General features: G+C 35.5%; 2 protein-coding genes and 1 long non-coding RNA gene across 11 annotated transcripts in view; 2 read left to right on the top strand and 1 right to left on the bottom strand.

The window, feature by feature from the left end:
• Nucleotides 1-216: 216 nt before the first annotated feature.
• Nucleotides 217-2,550, bottom strand: LOC117780549 (glycerophosphocholine phosphodiesterase GPCPD1). Its single transcript, XM_034617115.1, has one exon. It carries the CDS (start codon nucleotides 2,548-2,550, stop codon nucleotides 367-369), a length of 2,184 nt encoding a protein of 727 aa, XP_034473006.1. The 3' UTR covers nucleotides 217-366.
• Nucleotides 2,551-6,984: 4,434 nt separating this feature from the next.
• Nucleotides 6,985-14,949, top strand: LOC117780371. Its single transcript, XR_004617075.1, has 2 exons — nucleotides 6,985-7,056; nucleotides 14,849-14,949. It is a non-coding gene; the product is annotated as an uncharacterized LOC117780371 (long non-coding RNA).
• Nucleotides 14,950-15,383: 434 nt separating this feature from the next.
• Nucleotides 15,384-21,757, top strand: part of LOC117780358 (protein bunched, class 2/F/G isoform) — a 119,868-nt gene continuing 113,494 nt past the window's right edge. For 3 of the 9 annotated variants that reach the window (XM_034616856.1, XM_034616858.1, XM_034616857.1), the window contains exon 1: nucleotides 15,384-18,949. In XM_034616856.1, the coding sequence (XP_034472747.1) occupies nucleotides 15,957-18,949 (2,993 nt within the window). In that variant the 5' untranslated portion in view covers nucleotides 15,384-15,956. Of the gene's footprint in view, nucleotides 18,954-21,069; nucleotides 21,083-21,757 lie in introns of those variants that run through there. The other 6 variants (XM_034616863.1, XM_034616859.1, XM_034616861.1 and 3 more) reach the window with 6 other exon arrangements.

The raw sequence follows: 21,757 nt of genomic DNA, 5'->3' as shown, positions 1-21,757 counted from the left end.
CTATGAAAATCGGTTCAGTTTTGACAAAGTTATGGCGGCTTAAAGTTTTTATAATAATAGAATTCATCTCTCAGTCTTGATCAACTGCTTTGCTGCACTGCTCGCACTTGTCAAGGCGTTAATGTAGTGCTTTTCTTGTTATTTTTCTTTTTGACTGGTTGAACTACACATAATTTGTTTTCTATATTGAATACTGTGTAACATATTATTCAATATTAATATTATATTTCACGGTTCGGATTTTATTGTCCGCTACTGCAAGTACTGCAATAAAACGTAGGGCCTCTCAATTATAATAGAAAATCGTTACATTTACTTCATTTTCAAATAAATTTAAAAGAGAACTCGAGGATCATTTGGGGTATTTTAAAATCGCTTGCGGCACTTAAAGATTCTTTCCATATACTGCGTGGCGACAATTTCACCCCGTGTCGCCGGTGAATCGATGCAACAGATAATTTCCTGCAATACTTCGCCCTGCTGATCACGTTGATCGATCCGATCGAATATTATAGCAATTGCTCCATATCGTTTGAACTTTTCGCGAATTGCTTCCTTATTATTGGCCGATCCCCAGATCGTGACTTGCATATGAAGCTCACGAATCAGGCCGAGAGTGAGAGGTCTCTTTAATAAAACACTACTGTAGAGACTTAGCCCAAAAAACTCCATGCTATGTGAGAAATATACGGCATTATCCAGTACGCCAACACGCTGATCCAAATACTGAACGGATTTATCAATATCCACGATCTGCAGCAGTACAGGATAATAATTCTGTTTATAGCGTACCATCTGGCAAATATCCGCATCGAAGCTGGAGAAGAAAATGCGACGTTTTCCAGCTAGGTTAAAGACGATTTCGAGAATTGTATCCACATAAATATTGCGATCGAAACTGGGCTTAAAACTATTTGACTCCCAGCGTTGATTGCTTTCCTGTTGAGGCCACTTGATTTCGATATTAAAGCCCAAAGTCTCTGGCAAACCCGAATTCTTCAAGTCAAAAAGATCGCTGAGCAGACAAAACGGTTGTTGATCCGCTAAAAACTGTTCGCAACTGATATTGCAACCCTCGATGCCGGCAAAACGTAAAACACTCGCCAGTTTTAGATCATCATAGGTCATCGATTGTATGGGCATTATTATATACTCTCCACGCTTCACTCCTCCCATTGAAAGTAACTTGAGGCGATTAAATCCCTCGTAGGGAAATACAATTACATCATTTGTATCTGCCATATTCTGTAGGGTTGCCACACAATTCTGTGCAAATTTTAGCGAGAAATCATGAAAGACAACGACCTGAGCATCTTTAGTCAACATCACATCCAATTCAATCATACCTGCATGATTGAGATGGGCACGTCGAAAAGCGTACAGTGTATTCTCCCGATAAACATGATCGTTTAATCGATAAGTTGGTCCCGTGCCCCGATGTCCGACCTCCATAACCGAATGTCCGGTACGCCAATAACGAGCAAACGAACGTCTTAAATCGCATTTGATCGTAGGTAAAGGTCGAATAATGAGATATTTTAAGCTCATCTCGATCAACGGACGATGTGTGGAAGCACATGCGATCTTCAAGCGCAAAGATCCCTCGGAATTAATCAGTTGTTTAGGATAGATAAATCCATAGCCATAATGATAAGGTGGCTCATCATGGGCAGCCTTATTCGCAAACGTATAAAGATCGAGGCGATACAGAGTGCTCTCGGGACTGTAGATGGTACAGTGAAACAGTTGTAGATCCTCGGCACCACAACGTGCCCCACTGGGCACCTGAAAGTGCAATTTGACCGCATGCTGCAAGTTGACCACCTCCGTAAAAGCCAACTGGGTATTTTGTACGGTTTCCTTGACGGTATGTGTATTAAAGATACTGACGGTCGTCAATCGTACAGTCTCCATGGATCCCATGGCACATTGATCGAGTTCCGATTCAAACATGGGCTGTAGGTGCACATAAAGTAGGCGTGGCGTGTGTTTCAGCCAGATAAAGGGCGCATTGAATATCTGAAATTGTACAAAGGTCTCATTTGTGGTCCAACCTCGGTCGACTTTATATTCAGCTCCCTCTATATTCTGCACTCCAAAACAATCACATTTCTTTAGCAAATTGTGGCAAGTTCGTATGACTCTCGGCACTGGATGAACCTCCCAAAATCGTATGATACTCACATCCAATATGGGATCAATGGCAACAATACAATATCTATATTCAATATCAAAATTACGTGGTATTCTTATTGTCGCGGTAAACTTGTGCGCTCTATAGTTATCCTCACAATAAGTCGGAGATTTCTCCATCATAATGAATTCCTTGGGATCCCAATTTCCCAGCTCATCACAATTGCCACTGATTGCCGCAAACTCATTTTCCTCCAAGGGTTTTCTCACGATCACACAAAAGGGCCAATCCGTATAAGCCGGCAACTCCTCTTTCTCAACGTTTCCAGTCTCCGATTCGGCTCCAGCATTCGGATCCTCTGATTCAACTTTAGGAACACACTCCTCTCTCTCATTGGCAAAGAACCAGCGATGCATAACTCTCTATTAGTTGGAGCTTTTAATTTGGCGACTATTTTCAATAGTTAACTAAAACTAAAATTTGTTAATCAGTTTGATTTGTGTCAGTTGAGATTACTTTGTTGATATTCTCCGAATAGAGATAATTTGATTTAGGAAAGACATATATCTCTTAAATATATACAAAACTTTTTTTAATTTTAAATATTTTATTCAGACAAATATAACTAAATTTATAAAAGAAACAAGTGGGTGGATATCCTGACCCCAGGTACTCTATACTAAGGTTGATTTCCGACGAATTGTTCCATAAGTCAAACTTTTTCATTGGATAATGGTGATTTGAGCCAGGGAAGTTCGACTGTATATTGTTATATTTAATCATAAATTATTTGCATATTTTAACTAAAAATTAATTAATAATACAACATAATAATTACGATATGGTATTTAATATTCCCTGGAAATTAAAAAATGAAAATTAAAAGTAAAAATAAATTAATTAATTAAAGAAAAATATTTCCCCTCTGAATCTTGGTTTTGATTTTATAGCAAAGGGTCCCCCCTTTGAAATTTTGAAAAAAGAATATTTAAATCTCAAACTTTCACTTTTAATCAACTCCTTATACTATGATAAGTATAAAACAACACTTTATATTCGATTCTGGGACCTTTCAATGTTCTGTAAAAAATCATGGCAAATTGAACAAAAATTTTGACTTGTAAAGTTGCTAAGTCAAAGATTTGACCTACTTCAAACATTCAAAACTTTGTCAAAAATGAACCGATTTTCAAGCGGAATGTCATTTTGTTTATATTATGGCCTCTTAATTCATTCTGCATTTAAGTTTTATTATACTCGAACAAAAAAATATTTTCCCTCCGGATCGTGGTTATAATTTCGAACCAAAGACCCAATCTAACTTGATTCTGAGACGTATAATTTTTGTTTCTTTTTAATCATGCGAAATTGGAGATTTATAACTATTCTGAATAACATATTTCACATACATGTGTGATTAGGACTTTCTGTTGCCATTAGTAATGACCTCGGCTTATCTAACAAGTTGGGAAATTATTACTCGAGGCAATGTGCAGTCAACTTTACAGTCCTCACCAAAATTCGATTCACAGTTCATTACATTTCATAATTTTGTGCCTTGTAAAAGAGAAGAAATGTTAAGGCTGCTTTCTGCACAAATGCCAAATGTTCAAAAATCCCACGCGCCAAAACAAATGAAGGAGAAGAAGGAGAAAGAGAAGAAGAGGACAGGCGGTCTGACACATGTCGATGTCGAGGGGTTGGGGTTTTGGCCAAATCTAATTGGACCCGTGTCGTTTTATGTTTGACATTTTGCCCTCAAAAGGAAAAAAAAATATATAAAAAAAATAAGAGGGAAAATTTTCTATTTAAATTGTTGAAATCCGCTTAGGTCCTTTGCAACGCTTTGCTATTTGTATTTTTTTTATCCTTGAACTCAAATTGGCTCTTAGGCCTTTTGGGCCACGTTTAGTGTTGAATTTCGGCCAACTCCAATCGTAAATCGAATTGTTTAGTTTCTCTGCATCTACATCTCTTTTTAAGCTTAAAAGCTACTTAAGAATTAGAAAAACAAATGGAGGAACTTTCTCTCTCTATAAAATGATTATTAAGGGGCAAGTTATCTATATTATTGGGTTCTCTTTTAAGTGAGAGTTAAGCCCGAAAGTTGCTTAAAATATAATATTCATCTGTCTACTTTATTCACATATCTAATGTATTTCCATAGAAATCGATAATATGCAAATACTTAAGTCAAGTGTGGAGTGGGAGACAGAATATCCTTACCCACTCACACACTCACACACACACACACATACATATAAAGAGCGCATAAAACAAATAGAAGAACGTGGAGTCCTTTGTCCTCTCCTTAACCACCCAAACACTCACATACTCTCACACGCACACACATAAACTAAATAACTAAATACGCATTAGCATCCTGTCGGATTTTCCTTTATTATTGCTGCTCCTGCTCTTGCGAGAAAGAAGATGAAAATACAAGTTGTGCGTTGCACAGTGGAGCAAGGGTATATCAAAAAGGTTTAAATAAAAAAAACAATATTTTAGATAAACTTTAAATTTATTTAAAAAGGTATTATTTTTTTAAATTGCATAATACAAATTATAAAAACAAAGTATAATTATTTCCATCTCTTTAAACAATTACTTACATAAAATCTATTGCAGGTGTACTTAAAATTTAATAAACATTTAAGATCTATTAATTTGCAACATACAAATAGTTTACATTCAAACATTATTTACATTTTTTCAGTTTGATGTTTTGATAATGTGCTGTACATTTTTTTTTTATACTTTTTATATTGCTTTCAACATTACATATATGCTACATTTAAGTTTAATTTGAATGACATCCACTATTTTTTTTAGTATTGTGCCTGTTGTTTGCAATTTTTTAGATTTTCGTTATTGTACGCAATATTATTCAAATTTTCTCTATTTTTTATATTACAAATATTTATTTTATTATTTTTATTAATTTGTAGAATACAAATAGTTTAGCAATAATTATTCACATCACTTTTTACCTTTTTTTTACTTTTTAAATGCGTTTTTCAGATATTCTTTTAATGAAATCAAATTTATTTAAATATAACATAAGCATTGCACCACTGTGCCACTGGCAAAACTTAGTGGTCCAACTTGGAGGAGTGGCGGGGTGGAGGGGTGCGAATGTATGCAGAGTGTGACCGAAAGCATTATTAATAGAGAATGTTGGCAACTCGCTCTGTCTCCCTCTCTTTCTTTTACACACAAACGCAAGCAAGCATATACAAGCAATAAGGACATTCATCTTCATAATTATAGGCAAACGGGGGAGAAAGAGAGAGGAGAGTGAACAAAAGTTTTGCATACGTCTGTCGTTGAGTGCGTGTGAGTGTGTCGTCTTATCGGCATATGTATGTGTGTGTGTATGTGCGCCTAGTCTGTTATTTTATGGAAATGACAGTTAAGCTCAGACCAAAACTGGGCGCTGGTCACCCTAATGGTCACCCTTATGTGCGTGTGTGTATTTGTGTGTGCGAACCGGCGTCGAAATGCAATCAAATGGAAATTGTTAAAGAAAGCAAAAATGCGAAACGAGAAACGAGGAAATAGGAACGGGAAACGGGAACTCAACGCTAGTGCTGTCAACTTTACAGTCGCCAAAAAAAAGCTGTTCTTAGTGGAAAGTAGATTTAAAAAGCTAAGATTTGAGTCAACAAAATAATAATGATAATTTTTGCACGTTTAATTAAATTTCTATTAAAAATTTTTAATGATTTAAGATTTGAAATTAAAGCTGATAATTTTAGTCACAATTATTTACATTTCTGTTAAAATTTTCTATGATTTCATTGATTTCCACATAGTTGCAATCATTTTCGTCATTTGGATTTTTATGAGGTATTTGATAGTTCAAGTTCATTTTATTTGCTCTACGCAGCCCGTAATAAGGCGAAAAGTAAGTCAAATATTAATTGATTAAGCCAGAGGCTCCGCTGCCCCGCTGTTTTTTTTTTTTCATCAATGGGACTTTGAAAAAAAGCCAGATTTGACGGGAAAGCGATGTTCTGGCAACACTGTTCATGGCATACGCTCCACAGATCCCCCTCACCAAAGCCTACGATGCTATGGTGCTGGCAACTGTGTATGTGTGAGGGGTGCATTACCTACACACACACAATTTCGCCATTTTGCACTAATTACGCAGAAAACATGTCATTAAGCTGCTGTTGGCCATTATCCTGATTTTGTTGAGTTTTTCCTCATTTTTTTGGCGTTGCAATTTAAATGATGCCTTTATTGCGGGGGTGTTGCAGTCTTCAAAGAAGTTGACCGACGTCGTTGTTATTATATCGGCTTAATTCTAATTCGAAACACGTTCCTAACCAGACGAACACAGTCGAGTGGTCAGCAGTGTATTTGTATGTGTGTGTGTGTGTCTCAGGGGTAAATTGTCAATCATTAGCACGATATCCTAGCTCAAAATTATTTAACTTAAATTCACTTTTAATTTAATTGATTACTTATTGTATTTCAAAGAGCTGTTATCAAGGCAAGTATTTTGATATTGGTTTTTAAGGCAAAATAAATTATGATTTACTACAATTGTTACACTTTCAAAATTTTAATTTGACCGCCAATTTGCCAACGGCGCTGTTGAGTTGCTTAACAGTTAAGCAGACCGAACGCAGCGTAAACGTATGTTGCCACACTTTTAAAAATAGTGGCGCCACGTTTAGTCTGGTTTGCAACACAGATATGCGCCATCTATGGTTTTGTATTAAAAGTAGACAGCCGACTCAAACGAACGAAATGAACTGAACTAAATGACCGAAACTTCGTTCATTTGTTCACAATGCTATGTAGTTAAAACGAACTAATGCTGAACGACTCGATACTCTGGCAGTAGTGTCTATCGCCCGACCGCCACAATCTGTCGACCGTTCGGAGCCTGCCGTAAAAATTTCAAGGTGAAAAGATTTGTAATTGCAAAATAGCAACAAATACCGCAATGCACAAGCAATAATAAGTAAACGGCAAGCATAAAAGGAATAAGCACACTAATCTATATATAACGAATTTCGCACACACAAAACAGCAAGCCGATTCATACATATATAGAAAAATGTGTAAAGTGAGTGCATGTGTGTGTGTGTGCGTGTCTCTACATTTGTGAGTGAGTGTATGTGCGTGCAAATTGAATAAGAAACGGGCACAACAAAAATAGCGAAAATGCTAATAAATTAAATCAAATATCATGTAAAACGTAAATAATTAAATAGGAATTAAAGTGTAGAACTGTTAACAAAAGTGGTTTGTTTTTTTATTAGACACAATTGCTGAACGCCGACGACAGTGTGCGTGTATGTACATATATATGCATGTGTGTATACATGTATGTGTGTGTGTAGAGTGAAAAAACCTTAAAATTTATTTGGAAGCCATTTGTCGTTGCCGCAAATTGTTTAATACCCTTTATTGTTGTTGTTGTTGCTGTTGCCCATGTTTAAAGTGGCTTTGGCCTTTTCATTATTTCTTTGCTTTTTTATTTTTGCAAAATCTTTTTTTTTGCAAATCTGCTTTGCACGAGCTTCGTTTACTTAAAATACGCTCTCTCTCTCTCTCTCACACGCGCTGCTGCTACTTTGTGGCGCTCTCTCACGATTACACTCTCTTGTGGCGCTCTCTCGTGCTTCGCTCTCTCGCATTCGTTGCGCTCTCTCTCTCGCTCATGTCAAAAGTTTTTTTTGTTGCTTCCTTTTGTCCGATTTTTATTTTAGTTGCAAAACGAAAATTCAACATATTCCTTTATTTCTTTTGTGTGGCGTTCAGTTTATGTTATAATTTCATTGAATTGAAATGCATAAAAATGCTGGACAACTGTAAAATGCAATGTGTAAGTTGTAAAGTGCCTAAATAGTATTAAAAAAGTGAGACAGCGACGTCAACGTCGCAGTCGGCTGCACAGTGCAACAAATCGATGTGAATGCTGTCAAAAGCAGCAAAGAAAACCACAAAACAAATCAAGATAAAGTTTAATAACAAATTGAAAATGTGTTGTAAAGCTAGTGAACAATAATAACAAGAACGTAATGCATTTAAAGTTTTACAAGTCAGCGATTGTGCGTGTGTGTGTGTGTGTGTGTGTGTGCAGCTACATCTGCGTCGACGTTGACGCTGACGTCGATATCCGCCCATCCTTGCAGCTGTTGTTGTTGGTGTTGTTGTCGCTGTAGCTGCAACAGAATTAAATGCGTTGTTGTTGTTACACTTTTCGTTCACTTTCGCTTCATTTTCGTCGCGTTGTTGTTGTTGTTGCTGCTGTTGTTTGTTTGCACTTTGTACCTTTTTTACTTGTTTCTTTCTTACACATGTGGGTATAGATTTTTCCATTCTGATTGGATTTACAGTTACTGGCATTGTTGTTGTTGTTGTCAATCTTGTTGTTGTTAAATACGCAAGAACAGCTGTCAAATGAATTTAGTCATTTTGTTTATAACTGAATCAGCTGTTGCCACATTGTTTACACTCCGAGTCACTTTGATAACTTCATATTAATAATTAACAATAATTCCTATTGATGTAATATTATATTATATGCCTAAAAGTTGTCAGCTTGAATTATTCTATTATAAAATATGTATTTTAGTGATGTAAAAATACATCGAAATATCGACAATTCGATTTTCGCGGAAGCGATTATCGAGTACTTTAACTCGATGATTTTTTTGACGATCTATCGAGTTGATTAAATCGAATTCCAAATAAAAGCAACAACTCACTGGGAATTGTTTATCGTAGTTAATTTGTAGAATTGAGTTTGCTCGTTCGATTTTTATTGAACGACCTTAACAATAAATAATCTTCAAAATTTATAAAGTTTGAATAAAGCATGAAAACGATACAAGAAAAATAAGATTTGTAACAATTGCGTTTTCAGAATAAAAAATTTTTTTTTGAGAAAACTCGATATTTTCAACTCGATCTACAATTTTCCGATATGCCGACAACTTGTTACTTATTTTTGGCGAATTTCTATTTCGATATAAAACTCGATCTAATATTTGGATTTACATCACTAATTTATTAACTTTATTACAGTATTTTAACAATAAAACGGAAATCGATTATAAATCAATATGTAGTTATCTAGTTATTTTATTATCGATTTGTTTTTTGTTTATTTATTTAGAATTTATTGAATTTTTAAGTAACTAAAGTTTAAATGCAATGTTACTGGTTAGTTATTAGTTATTAGACTGAAAAATAGTCCATCATTTAAAATATCAGCTATATCTAAATAATTGATAAATCCTATAGTTTCACTATCAATCAATTAATATTATTATTTATTAGGCTGAAGAATAGTTCATATTTTAATGATAAGTTTCTTAATAATTTTTGACAAATATTAAATATCTAAATAATTTATCATTAAATCTAACTTTACGTTTCTTTATTTCATAAAAATTTTTATGATAAATTTCTTGAATACTATCAACAAATTCTTTTAAATCAATATCTTAATACCTTAAAAACCGATAAATAGAAGGAATTAACAATTTTTATATTTTACTTTAATTTTTCTTAATTTCTTTGATGTAACTTAAATAAATTTCTTAAAAAATAATCTAAAAAATCTAGAAATATAGGAAAATAACTATTTCTTCAACAAATCTTAACAATTATTCATTTCATTCGTGTCCACTATAATACAAATAATAATAGTAAATAAAAATAACTATTTTCTTATTTTACTGGACGGATTCTTAATTTCATTTTTATACATAAAGTTTTAAGAACTCGCTAATTGGAATATTCTGAGCACTCCAATGTCGCCGTATTGTCTGATTGGATATGCAGAGATGTCTATGATTAACCTTGAACTGTTGTTGCTACAGCAGCGACAGAAAACAGAGTCAGAAGACTCTCTCCCTCTCTCTCTCTTTTTTTCGCTCACTCACAAAGTTGTCTTGTCTGCATCTCATATTTCAATTCTTCCTGATCGGGGGTAACTTTTTATATATATGAACGCTGTCTCAACATATTCGATTTCTGTTTAGAAATTTGATATGTATCGATAACTGTTTAATAATCTTTTTGCAAGGTGACAACTCTATGCAACCAACTGTCATTTGTTGTTCATGTTATTGTTATGCGTCTGCAGTCGAAAATTGTTGACTAACGAAAATTTATTGCATATAAAAATAATTTTTATTTATTTGGTTTAGTTGATTTTTGTTTGCATTTGTAATTGAACATAGAGTGCGAGATTTGTATCTTTTGGATATGTTTTATCTTGTGTCTTTCATCATCTCCTTTTGTTCCATTTCTTCCTCAATTGTGAGTCATTTCTTTTGAGTCTTTTTCGAGTGATTCTCGTTTTGTTTGATTAAATTGCATTACACGCCTTTGTCAAGTTTTGATTTTGATTTTGCATTTCATTTTGACCTTTTCCCTTTTGCTCTTTATCTTCGTTGTCGCTTCTTTGCTATCATCAATATTGATTACCGGCAGCTGTCTTCTTCCTCTTCTTCTTCAGTGCCAAAACCAAAGAGAGCTACAAATCGAGAGGACAGAGAGAGAGCGCGCGTTTTACGAGTGCCGACAAACGACTCATGCTCTTCGCGTTTTGCACTTTGTGCTCTCTCTCTCTCGCTCTCTTCCACTTGCTCGTTTTGCCAATTTTCACTGTTTGCTTGCTATGTTGGTCCCTCCTCCACCACCGCTGCCCTTTGCCACCCACTTGTAGGCGCCCACGTTGCACAGTGCTGAAAATCGCTGGAATTGTTGAAATTAATAAGTTTATTTATTTTTGTATTTATTTATTGTCAACTAAGATCATTTGATTGAAATTAAAAAACAGTTGTGAAAAATGGCTTTTAATTAAAAGTTAAACTTTTAAATTAAAACGGAATTGATAAAAAAAAAACAAATTAACAATTGAATAGTCCACCTTTTATATAACTTTTAAATAGAATAGATTTCACTTGTCCGTTTAATTCTATGTGTAACTTTCTATGTGTAAACTTTTTTTTAAAAAAAGTGTTTAGACAAAATAAAAATTCACTTATATATTTATTTTTTATTTATAAAAATAATTAAGTTCTATAAAATTATTTGTTTTATTTTGAACTGGTTATAAAAACAATAGACAAGAATAATAAAACAAGATATAAAAAAAAAACACAAAATAACAGAAACTTTTCTTTTGAAATACGTTACTTTAATAAAATCAATTTATGTTTGTTAAAAATTTGGGAGTTTTAAAATTATAATATAATATATAGATAAATATAAATATCGGTATTAAAATTATTCCATAAATGTCGTTAAGTTGTTTAAAGTTATCCTATTCGAGATTTGAACATTTTTAATTAGTATCAGCTAATCTAGCGTTTTTCCCCACTGTGTGTTGCTGACTGCGTTACGCGTGTCACAGTCTCTGATTGTGTGTGTGTGTGTGTGTAGGCAGGAGGCCAACAGGCTGCCTCCCTCTCCCCCTCTCTCTCTGCCTCTTGTCTTTCTCTTTTATTTTCTATGGGAAATTGTTGCAATTTGTTTAACGCGCATTTACTCTCTCTCTCTCTCCATATGTAGTTTTTCGTCTCTTTCTCGCTCTCCCTTCTTTAATTTTCTCTTCTTTGCTTCTGACTGTCTGTTGTTGTTGTAGTTGTTCTTCATTATATTTTTTGCTTCATCGATTTTATACTTGGTCGTTGCAATTAGTTCCTCTGCCTCTGTTGCCATTTTTCCCCACTGTGCTTTGTTCTTGTTGCAGTTGCAATTGTTGCTACTGTTTTTGTTGTTGTTGTTGCCTTCTCTGTTGAGGCAGGCGTCATTTTCCATGGCAAATTGTATCTGTTGGACACACAGATATAGATACGCATATGTAAGTGCATTTGTTGCACCTGAAAGATAAATGACTTTATTATGGCCCACTGTGCCTATAACCCTCTTGATGTGGCATGTTGCATAAATATCTCAGTTACCTTCGTTTATCAAAATCGTTTCAAACCAAGGCTGCAAACCGGTTCTGAACCGAACAGCTCTAAACCGGTTCAGTTCGGGTATTTAAGCAGTCCGAACCGGAGCATGAACCAAAACTTTAAAATTATATACTCTGTAAAACCAAACCTGAACCAAACCGATTTCCAATAAAAAGTTCGGCTCGAAGACAAAAATTATAGACTTTTTATTAGTGATGTTAAAATACATTGAAATATCGACTGCTTGATATTCGCGAAAGGGAATCTATCAAGTTGATACAATCGACTTCCATTATAACATCGAAAACTAAATGATTTACAATCAAAACTTTTCTTGGAATTTAGTGCTTATTCAGAAGTGAAGTGAATTCAATCGCTCGAAAACAAACAAGTTCACTTAAATTATATTATAACATAATAATTATAAAATAATAAGTTAATTGAAAATACTTTAGACTTTTATAGAATTTTGGTTTTTTTTTTTTAAATTTACTTCGTTAAAAAAAATTAAAAAAAAACTATATACAATAAAATTATTTAATTTGCATAAAATTAAACCAAGGTTCGAACCCAAACAAAACCTCAGTCTTGCTCTATGTTCGAACCATCGAACCGAACCTTAGCCAAAATTTGGTGGTTTGCAGCCTTGTCTCAAACTGTAATTATTTGCATTCAAGACTTTAAACTGTTTAACATAATGTATGTTATCGATAAACGATATTATCGATTAAATATACAAATTTTGGCTTTCTAATATTTATTTTCAAATTAAATGCTTCCTCAACTTGCTTTCTTAATTTTTATTTCAAAATTTTCTGAATATTCTGAATAATATATTTCAACATTCTTATAGGGAATCCTATTCTATGTGTATTTGATTTACAATACAATAAAGATGTCATCGGGCTACGATTATTTATTAATTATAGACGTGAAGGATGTTTCAAAACAATGGGATTATAATTTACTAGTTTTATTAAGATATAAAAGCATTCTAGATTTGTAGAAATGTTCTTCACGTTTTTTTTTTTCGATTACCTTATTGACAATAAAATAGAAAACGAATATAATTTATGAATTTCAAGCAGATAAACCCACATTTTAGTTTTGTTTGTTTCTCAACTTAAGCAAAATTGCCAATTGCGAATTCACTGATCTTAACCTCCATTCTCCAGCAACTACAACAACAACAATATTTGTAAAATTGGTACCTGTGCAAGAACAAGGCTAATAGACTCTTGACAGCACCTGCTGAGTGCTCTGACCAGTGTTGACCTATAACTGATTTGTTGTTATGTTTTCTTATTTTTTTTTATTGTTTCTGTCATTTGAAAAATGTCGTTTTTTTATGTTTTTTGTTATATATTTTTTGGTCAAAGAGTTGCTTCAAGGTCTTGACTTTGCCTTCGGGCTTAAGGCACACGCAAGAGTTCAAAACGTCAAGCACACGCTTAAAAACACACACACACGCACACACCTACAAAAGTTAAGCAGTTCAGGCAATTTATGAATGATCGTCAAAGCTTACGGCTATTAACAAATACAAACATAACGCCTTATTGTTTTTTTTTTGTTGACTTTCTCTGCAATTGGGTATATTACTTTTTAAGAGAAAACTTTTCAGAAAAGATTTAATTTTAGCTTTAAAATAAGATGTAGATTTTATAATTGAATCTGAAGTTAGTAAAAGATGAGTAAATTTTAGATTATTATTACATTTATATATATATATTTATTTTTCAACTAGATTATATCTATAATTCCGAATCCATAAGAGTATTATCAATTCGTGTGTGTATTTCTAACTTTTCTGTTGCTTGTTTTTGGCAATCGCCAATTGCGTTTTATTTCCGTAAACGAATTCAATTAAATCATATATGCAAAACAAATGAAAGAAAAATTGTCGACAGAAACAAATATTTAAAATAATGAAACTGTTTCAAAATAAATAAGGATATGAAAATAAAACAAAACGAAAAGTCAAACAATTTGGCAAACGACAGTGAAAAAAAAAAGAAAAAGGTCTAAGCAAAACAAGAGAAAATGAAGCACTTAACTAATTCAACAAACTACGACGCACGACGGATCAATAATAATAATAATATTAAAAAAAAATATGAAATCGAATCGATAAAGAAAACTCAAAATCCTCAACTTGATTATTATCGTGCTGATCATCGTCAAAGTGAACTACGCAGTTATGAAATCTAGTCACTACAGATACAGATACATTTAAAGATACAGATACAATAAAAAATAGCTATAGCTTAAGCTAATATGCTATAGACATAGAGAACGGATCGGTCTTTGCTGGCAAAAAAAGATACAGATACAAATGTAGCCGAGAGCGAAATAGAAGAATAATAAGCTTCAATTTTTTATCTATTCATTATTTAATTTTTCTTTAGTTAGTATCTTTGTTGTTTGCATATCTTAAGTCCGCATGCATTCAAAATTGTTGCAGTCATATTTCGTTATTAGCACCTTGGATGATCAACATCAGAAATAGCAGTTTCTAAACAGTGTAGTCTGCTAGCTGTTTAGGAAATTTATTAACTTGCAATTAAATGTAATAGATAAAGCAAAGTGGAAAGCATTATTTTTCTACATCATTTTCGATTTCGGTTTCGATTTAATTAATTAAACTTTATATATAAAACTCTTTGCCCTGACTCACTCACTGACTGATTGACTGATCATTAGCTATAATCGTAATGAAACACACATTTTATTTTAATTGAATACTAATACTTGTAATTTTCTTTATTTGCAGGAATTAAATTTCTACAGTTTACTGCATTGCTAGTAAACCGGGCACAAAGAAATTGAGTAATAATTCTACGAGACAAAAACCAAACAAAACAAAAATTAATATAAACATATGGAATAATTTCGAGTGAAAAGTTTTTAATTTCATGCTAAAATTAAATTAAAATTCTTAGTTAAATATTAAACCCATATATAAATATTATTATTATTATAAATAACATAATAAAATTAAATATTTGTGTAACATTTAAGTAAATAATATTTAATGATAACAACTACAACAACAGCTGTGCTGTGTGTGTGTGTGTATGTGTTGCATGAATGAGTGTGAAAATTGAAACGCCCGCTAAGCAAAGTCAAGCGCTAGATGGCGCTGCTGGCAACGCTGCCGGCTTATGTAGTTATTGTTTGTGTTGTTGTTGCTAATAAAACGAGGAAAGGCAAATTATAGAATTTCAAAAAAAAAAAGGAAAAAAAACCAGCAGCAGCAACAAATAAATTTAAATTTATTACTTAGCATAACAAAATCAACACAATAATAATAGCAACAACAACAACAGTTGCTCTCGGTTTTCGGTTGTCGTCGTCGTCGCGTTCGCAATTGTCGCGTTGTCGTCGTAATTTGTCAGTTCGTCAGGGTATTGCACCTGAAACGGTTGTCGTCGTACGTTCGTTAGGGTACTGCAACGGTCGGTATCGCACCTGAAACAGTTGCAACCTGTCGGTATTGCAACTGGAACGGTTGTGTTCGGCAGTTCGTTAGGATACTGCACCAGGAACGGTCGCTATGTATCGTCGTCGTCGCCTGGCGGCCGCAAGTTTCATCTTTGAAGTGGGCAAATCGACAGCAGCAACAATTGCAACCAAACAGCAGCAACAACAACAGCCACAACAGCAACATACAGTGTTTAGCGACAACGGCAACAACTAGTTGCACAGATATAAGCAAACCAATAAAAACAATTATAAATAAACAATTTGACCATATTTTAAACATTTATTAAAAAACCAAATCAAATACCTTTTAATTATTTCCCAAAAATAATCCAAGTATTGTCAGCAATCTGGATTATTTGCTGAAAACTTTGCGCACGCTGAAATCCAATTCGATTATGGCCGAGAATCAAAGCGCTGCCAACGAAGATTCCGGTCAGCAACAGCAACAACATACACAGCAGCAACAAGTAGCAGTAGCAAGCGCAGCAGCAGCAACAATTGCTAATAGCGGCCAAGCAAGCGGCAGCAACTCGGCCGCCTCATCGCCCGAAAACTCGCAAGAATCCCACAGCATTGTAGCAAACACAGCAGCAACAGTAGCAGCAGCAACAACCACCACAACAACAGCAGCCACACGCCGGCAACAGTCCACTCAGGAACAGCAGCAACGCGCCAGCAGCAACAACATGTTTGATCGTCACGTTAATGCCAAGTTAAAGCCAACAGGTGGCAACCCTAGCGGTGGTGGTGGCAACACAGCGCCAGCACGTCGCAATTCCATACAAACAGCAGCGCGTGGTGCTAGCATGGTCAGCACCACCAGCATTAAGAAACCACCGCTGACCAAGGTGAATTCACTGGGCGGCACCGGGCACCATCATCATCATCATTTGCACAGCAACAACAGCAACAGTAGCAGTAACAACAGCAACAACATACAGCGCACTACCAGCGAAAGTTTGCGTTTAAATGCGCTCAATCGCGGCGCTGCTGCAGCTGCTGCTGTCGAGGCAGCTGCAACAGCAGCGGCAGCAGCAACAACAACAGCTGCTGCTGTGTCGCGTGCCGCAAGCAATTTAACGCTTAACAGCAGCGCCTCGAGTGTTTCATTGGCGCCCAAGTCGAGCAGCAGCAACAACACGGCGGCAACTACTACCAGCAGCAACAGCAGCAGCAGCAACAACAGTAGTAACAACAGCAAGGCCAGCTCGCCCAATAACAATGGTGCAACTGCAACACGTGGCAACAGCCAGCAGCAGCAACAGCCAGCACCGCAGCAACATCATCATCATGCGCACCACCATCATCATCAACATCATCATCATCATCATCAGCAGCAGCAGCAAAGTCACAGTCAAGGACATCAGCCAACAACATCAGCAACAGCTGCTGGTGGTGGTGTTGCAACTGCTGGCGGCAACAATCGCAAACCAAAGACGACTTCCTCATTTCAAATCACCTCCGTGACGGTGGGTCATGCCAAATTAAATGCCGCCGGTGATACAGGCGATGAAAGCGCCGATGATTTGGATGAATCTCATACAGACGACAATAGTCGCATCACCGATCTGGAGAATGAGAATGAGACACCGTCAATGTCCGAGGATACATTCTCCAAGGAGGAAGTGTATTACGCCAACAATGCATTGAGCACCACAGCACCTGTAATACCCACCAGTTCACAGTACGGACTGGTTGTGATGGATCCTCCTGCAAATCAGCATCAGAGCATGCAGAATGTACAGCTGAATGTTGGTGATAATATTATCAATGTGGTCACGCCTGGGAGCAACAAAAAAAAGGACGACTTGAAGGAGCAACAGCAACATAGGAGTGAAAGATTTAAGGTGGTTAAAATTGAGTCAACGGAACCATTTAAACGTGGTCGTTGGATGTGTATGGATTACTTGGATCACTCCAGCGTCGGAGCGGCCAACAACAATGAAAAGACTGCTAACACGGAGGCAACAGCGGCAGGTGTTGCTGCTGACGATGCAACATTGCCGCCAAAGACAACACAGAGCATGATACTGCCGCCAACAATGTTACATGAGAATCATGTGGAAGCTGCTTCAGCAGATGCCAATTGGAATTTTGCCGAGCATCAGCAACAGTCACAGCAGCAGCAGCAGCAATCACAGCAGCAGCAGCAACAACAGTTGCAAGCGACAGCAACAGTTGCTGCGGCACAACAGCTAAGTGCCACGCCCAGTGGTGTCATGACAGCACCTGCCACAGTGGTGCATGGCATGCAACAGTTTGTTGCTGATGCGCAACACCAACATCAGCAGCAACAACAACAACAGCTCTATGATAGTGTTAATGCCAATGCTGCCACGCCCTCTGAGGGCACGCCCCATGGTCAAACATTGCCGATGGATTATGCAACGGCAGCAGCACAGCAGCTGCAACAGTCGCTGCAGCAATTAAAGCAACAGGAGCAACAGGCAGCAGCAGCAACAGTTGCTTATTTGCCAGCCAACAGCAGCACCAGCAACAACACCAATACCACTACTACTACTAACAACAACAACAACAATGCGACAGCAGCAACTGTTGCTGTGAGTGAGCCGCAGCTGGCAGCAATGAGCAGCAGTTATGTGGAACAGCAACAACAACAACAACCATTGTCGCCGGTCTCACAGACGCCACAGATCGCGCCCACATTTGCAGCTGTTGCTGCCGGGCAACAACAGCCGCCGCCGTCGGCAAATTTCCAGCTGGAGCAACAGCAACAACAGCAGCAGCAACAACAGCAGCCAACATCGCAAATTGATGGTGTTGCACCAGTGTTTCCAGCAGCAACAATTGCCGTTGCAGCCGCAACTCCAACATCACAGACTTCAAACACTTCCACAAGCATAGCAGCAACAGCAGCAGCAACCACCTCAGCAACTGTTGCAGCAGTAACTGTACAGACTCAGGGACAAACATTGCCATTGCTGTCGCACGTGAGCAACTATGAGTCATCAGCTGGCGCTAGTGCAGCAACAGCATCAGCTGCCGCTGCTGCTGGCATACCAACATTGCAGCTGCAAAGTGCACCGGCAACAATTGCTGATGTGCAGCAAATGTTAGTCCTGGATGAGCAATCACAACAGCAATCAGCAGCAGCAGCAGCAACACAACCCCAACAACAGATTCCGCCAACAAATATCGCGAGTGTTAGTGCCAATAATAATAATGTGAATTTAACAACAGCAGCAGCAGCAACCACAACAACAGCAACAGCAGACGCAACATCGCTCGCTTTGAGCGATGAACAACAATCGACATCAACGGCAATAGCAGCAGCAACAACTGCCGCCACAGCAGCAACAGCAACATCGACAGCAGCACAGATACAACAGCTACAACAGCAACCAAATGCAGAATCCGAGACTGAAAGGTAAGTCAACATATTTCATTTGTTCTTTTTTGTGAAGTTGTTAGGTTAAAGCTTTTTCAAACTGTCATAACTTTCCTAAAACTGAACCGATTTTCAAGCGGAATGTCATTTGGTTCAGGTTTTGGCCAATTAATCCATTCTGCGTTTAAGTTTTATTAAATTTGAAAACATAATATTTTTTTTCCGGATCGTGGTTTTGATTTTATTGCAAAGGGTCCCTTCTCTTGGAATGCTGAAAATTTAAAACTTTAAATCTCAACTTGTCACTCTTAATCAACTTCTTATATCATAATTAGTATAAAACAACACCTTAAATTTGATTTTGAGACCTTTCATTTTCTTGTAAGAAATCACACTAAATTTGACAACAATTTTGACTTATAAAGTTGCTAGAACAAAAGTCTGACCAACTTCAAACACTCAAACCTCTTTTAAAACTAGACCGACCATCAAACTGAATGTCATTTTGATTATGATTTGGTATAGAATTTTATAAGTATTGTAAAAGATAACTAATCTTTCTTTTGAAAGCGAACATTATTTATTCTCCTATTCACTTTGTTGTTAATGAAAATATTTTTTTTTTAAATTTCATTTACTTGAGTACAGTTTCGTGATGAAAAATTCCTTTCGAATATATGCTTCATTATAAAATCAAAAGCGGCGCTGATGAATTGAATTAAATTATGTATTAGCTGTAGCTTCCCAGAAGTGAAATCACAATCTTTAAATAAACTGAATGATATATCAATTTTTGTAAAAATTTTTTAACAATAACGAACTCAAAAGATGCTCAATATGCAGAAGACTATCGGGAAAAGTGTACTGTCGTGATAATACGATTATTAAATTGATAAGTAGAACATATGTATACTCAATCAGTTCTAAAGAAAACCGATCAATAAGTATTAGTATTGGTATTAATATTGAGCTAAGTATAAGTATTATTATAGGTTTGTGCTAGGTGTTTATATTGATGCAAATTTCAATTGATTTCATTGAATTTAAATCAAAGTCTTAATTATTTGACGTTCCGTTTCGCTTGTTGATAAACATCTCTCAAATATTTCTTCCACTTTCATTCACAAAAATTACATTTCATATACTGAGCGACTTTGAACTTTGCCTTGGGCTTTAGTAGCGTCTCTTCTCGCCTCCTTTCCCCTTCACTCTCTCCGGCTCACACTATCCGTCTTTGTTTCTCCGCCTTATCGCCGGATTGTTTGAACTATATGTTTGTCTTTCTACTTTGTTTTTAATCAATTAAGTTGAACGCAACTATTTATGGAAGTCGGATTGTCTTATGAACATTTCCAAGTTGCCTATTAATAGAGTCTAAGGTAAATAGCGGTTGCCCGCTGTTAAACGAATCTCATCCGGAATTTTGAACCTCGTTTGAGGTTCGTTAAAGTGCAAACACGCGCCACGTTTTCACGTTTCCATTATCGCCAATTTCTTCCACTCGAACCATTTTGTGCCAAATTTTTATTCGGTTTATATATTTTGGTTTTTTTTCTCCGTTTTGTTTCTTTATTTCTTCTTTTTTGCGCGTTCGTTGACTTGCAACGGAGCAAAAATATCATCATCATCAACAACGACAGCGAATCCCTCATTATAATAATTTATTTAATAAAAATTCATCAATGAAAATTAGCTGAGAAATGTTGTTGTTGTTGTTGTGTAGGTGGGACAGATAGAAAAGGGTGTACAGAGTGCGAGAGAGAGGGGAGAATAACATTCATGACACAAAAGGTCGCTTTAATTAAGCGCACTTTAAACCATTCAAAAATTTCAATTTCTCAATTGCTTGAATTACACTAGAAAGTTCAAGTGCATTTAGTTTTTTGCTGATTAGATTAGAAAATTTGGGTTTGTAGACTGTTGATACAATTCTGCAACCGGTTTAACTATGGAAGAACAAATTTTCATGCGAAACTGGTTCAAAAAACAGTTAAACATTCTTTAAATTCTTAATAATTTTAATAATTAGTTTAGATATTTTTGTTGAAAGAATAATTTTAAATTTATAATGGAATGATTTAAATTAATTAAGATCATTTTTTTAAATTTATTAAAAAAACCAGTCAAATTAAAACATTAAATTAAGGGTATAGTTTAAGTCTTAAATTAAAAAATAAAGTAAAATTAATTCATTTGCATTCAATATATACAATTAGCCTATACATAAACCTGCTATCTTTTCATTAAAGTCTGGAATATAATTTATCCCACAAAAAAAACCTCTAAACGGTAAAGTCTAGATTTCTAGACCCAACATTTCTGATATCAATTTTGTGACGAACAAAATTAGTTTAATCTAAAATGTTAATAAAAATATAAATTAATGTAAAAAAACGAAAATTGGCATTGTGCACTGTGAGTAAAAGGGTGATCTTCTTTGTACATAAAATAACTTTTGCGCAGTGCCGAATGCCAATTTTCGTTTTATATTAATTTATATTTTATTAAAAGATTAAACTGAATTTTGTTCGTCACAAAATTGATATCAGAAATTTTGGGTCTAGAAATTGCTTTCACTAGATCTACCTCGTTTAGAGTTTTTTTTGGATATCAGAAATTTTGCAATTGCTTTTGCTTTTAACATTGTAACTTTATCATTAATGCAAGCAAATAGTAAAATATAAAAATTTAGTTGTTGAACGTATTTCATATTTAAAAAATTTTTTTTCTTTAATTATAAAGAAAAACTAGCGGGCTCCGCCCCCTGCTCGCTTTGCTCGCGTTGCTACAGCAGCATACTCTACTCGGAGACCCAATTTACTATGAAAAAAAAAAAGTTTTTCATAC

Source organism: Drosophila innubila (genome assembly GCF_004354385.1).
Source record: "Drosophila innubila isolate TH190305 chromosome 2L unlocalized genomic scaffold, UK_Dinn_1.0 4_B_2L, whole genome shotgun sequence".
Taxonomy (NCBI): domain Eukaryota; kingdom Metazoa; phylum Arthropoda; class Insecta; order Diptera; family Drosophilidae; genus Drosophila; species Drosophila innubila.
Note: the sequence above shows the minus strand (reverse complement) of the source record. Positions and strands in the feature narration are given on the sequence as shown.

What these genes read in the sequence shown, in the direction of transcription:
- LOC117780549 (XM_034617115.1), bottom strand. Translation starts at nt 2,550, where the DNA reads ATGCATCGCTGGTTCTTTGCCAATGAGAGAGAGGAGTGTGTTCCTAAA.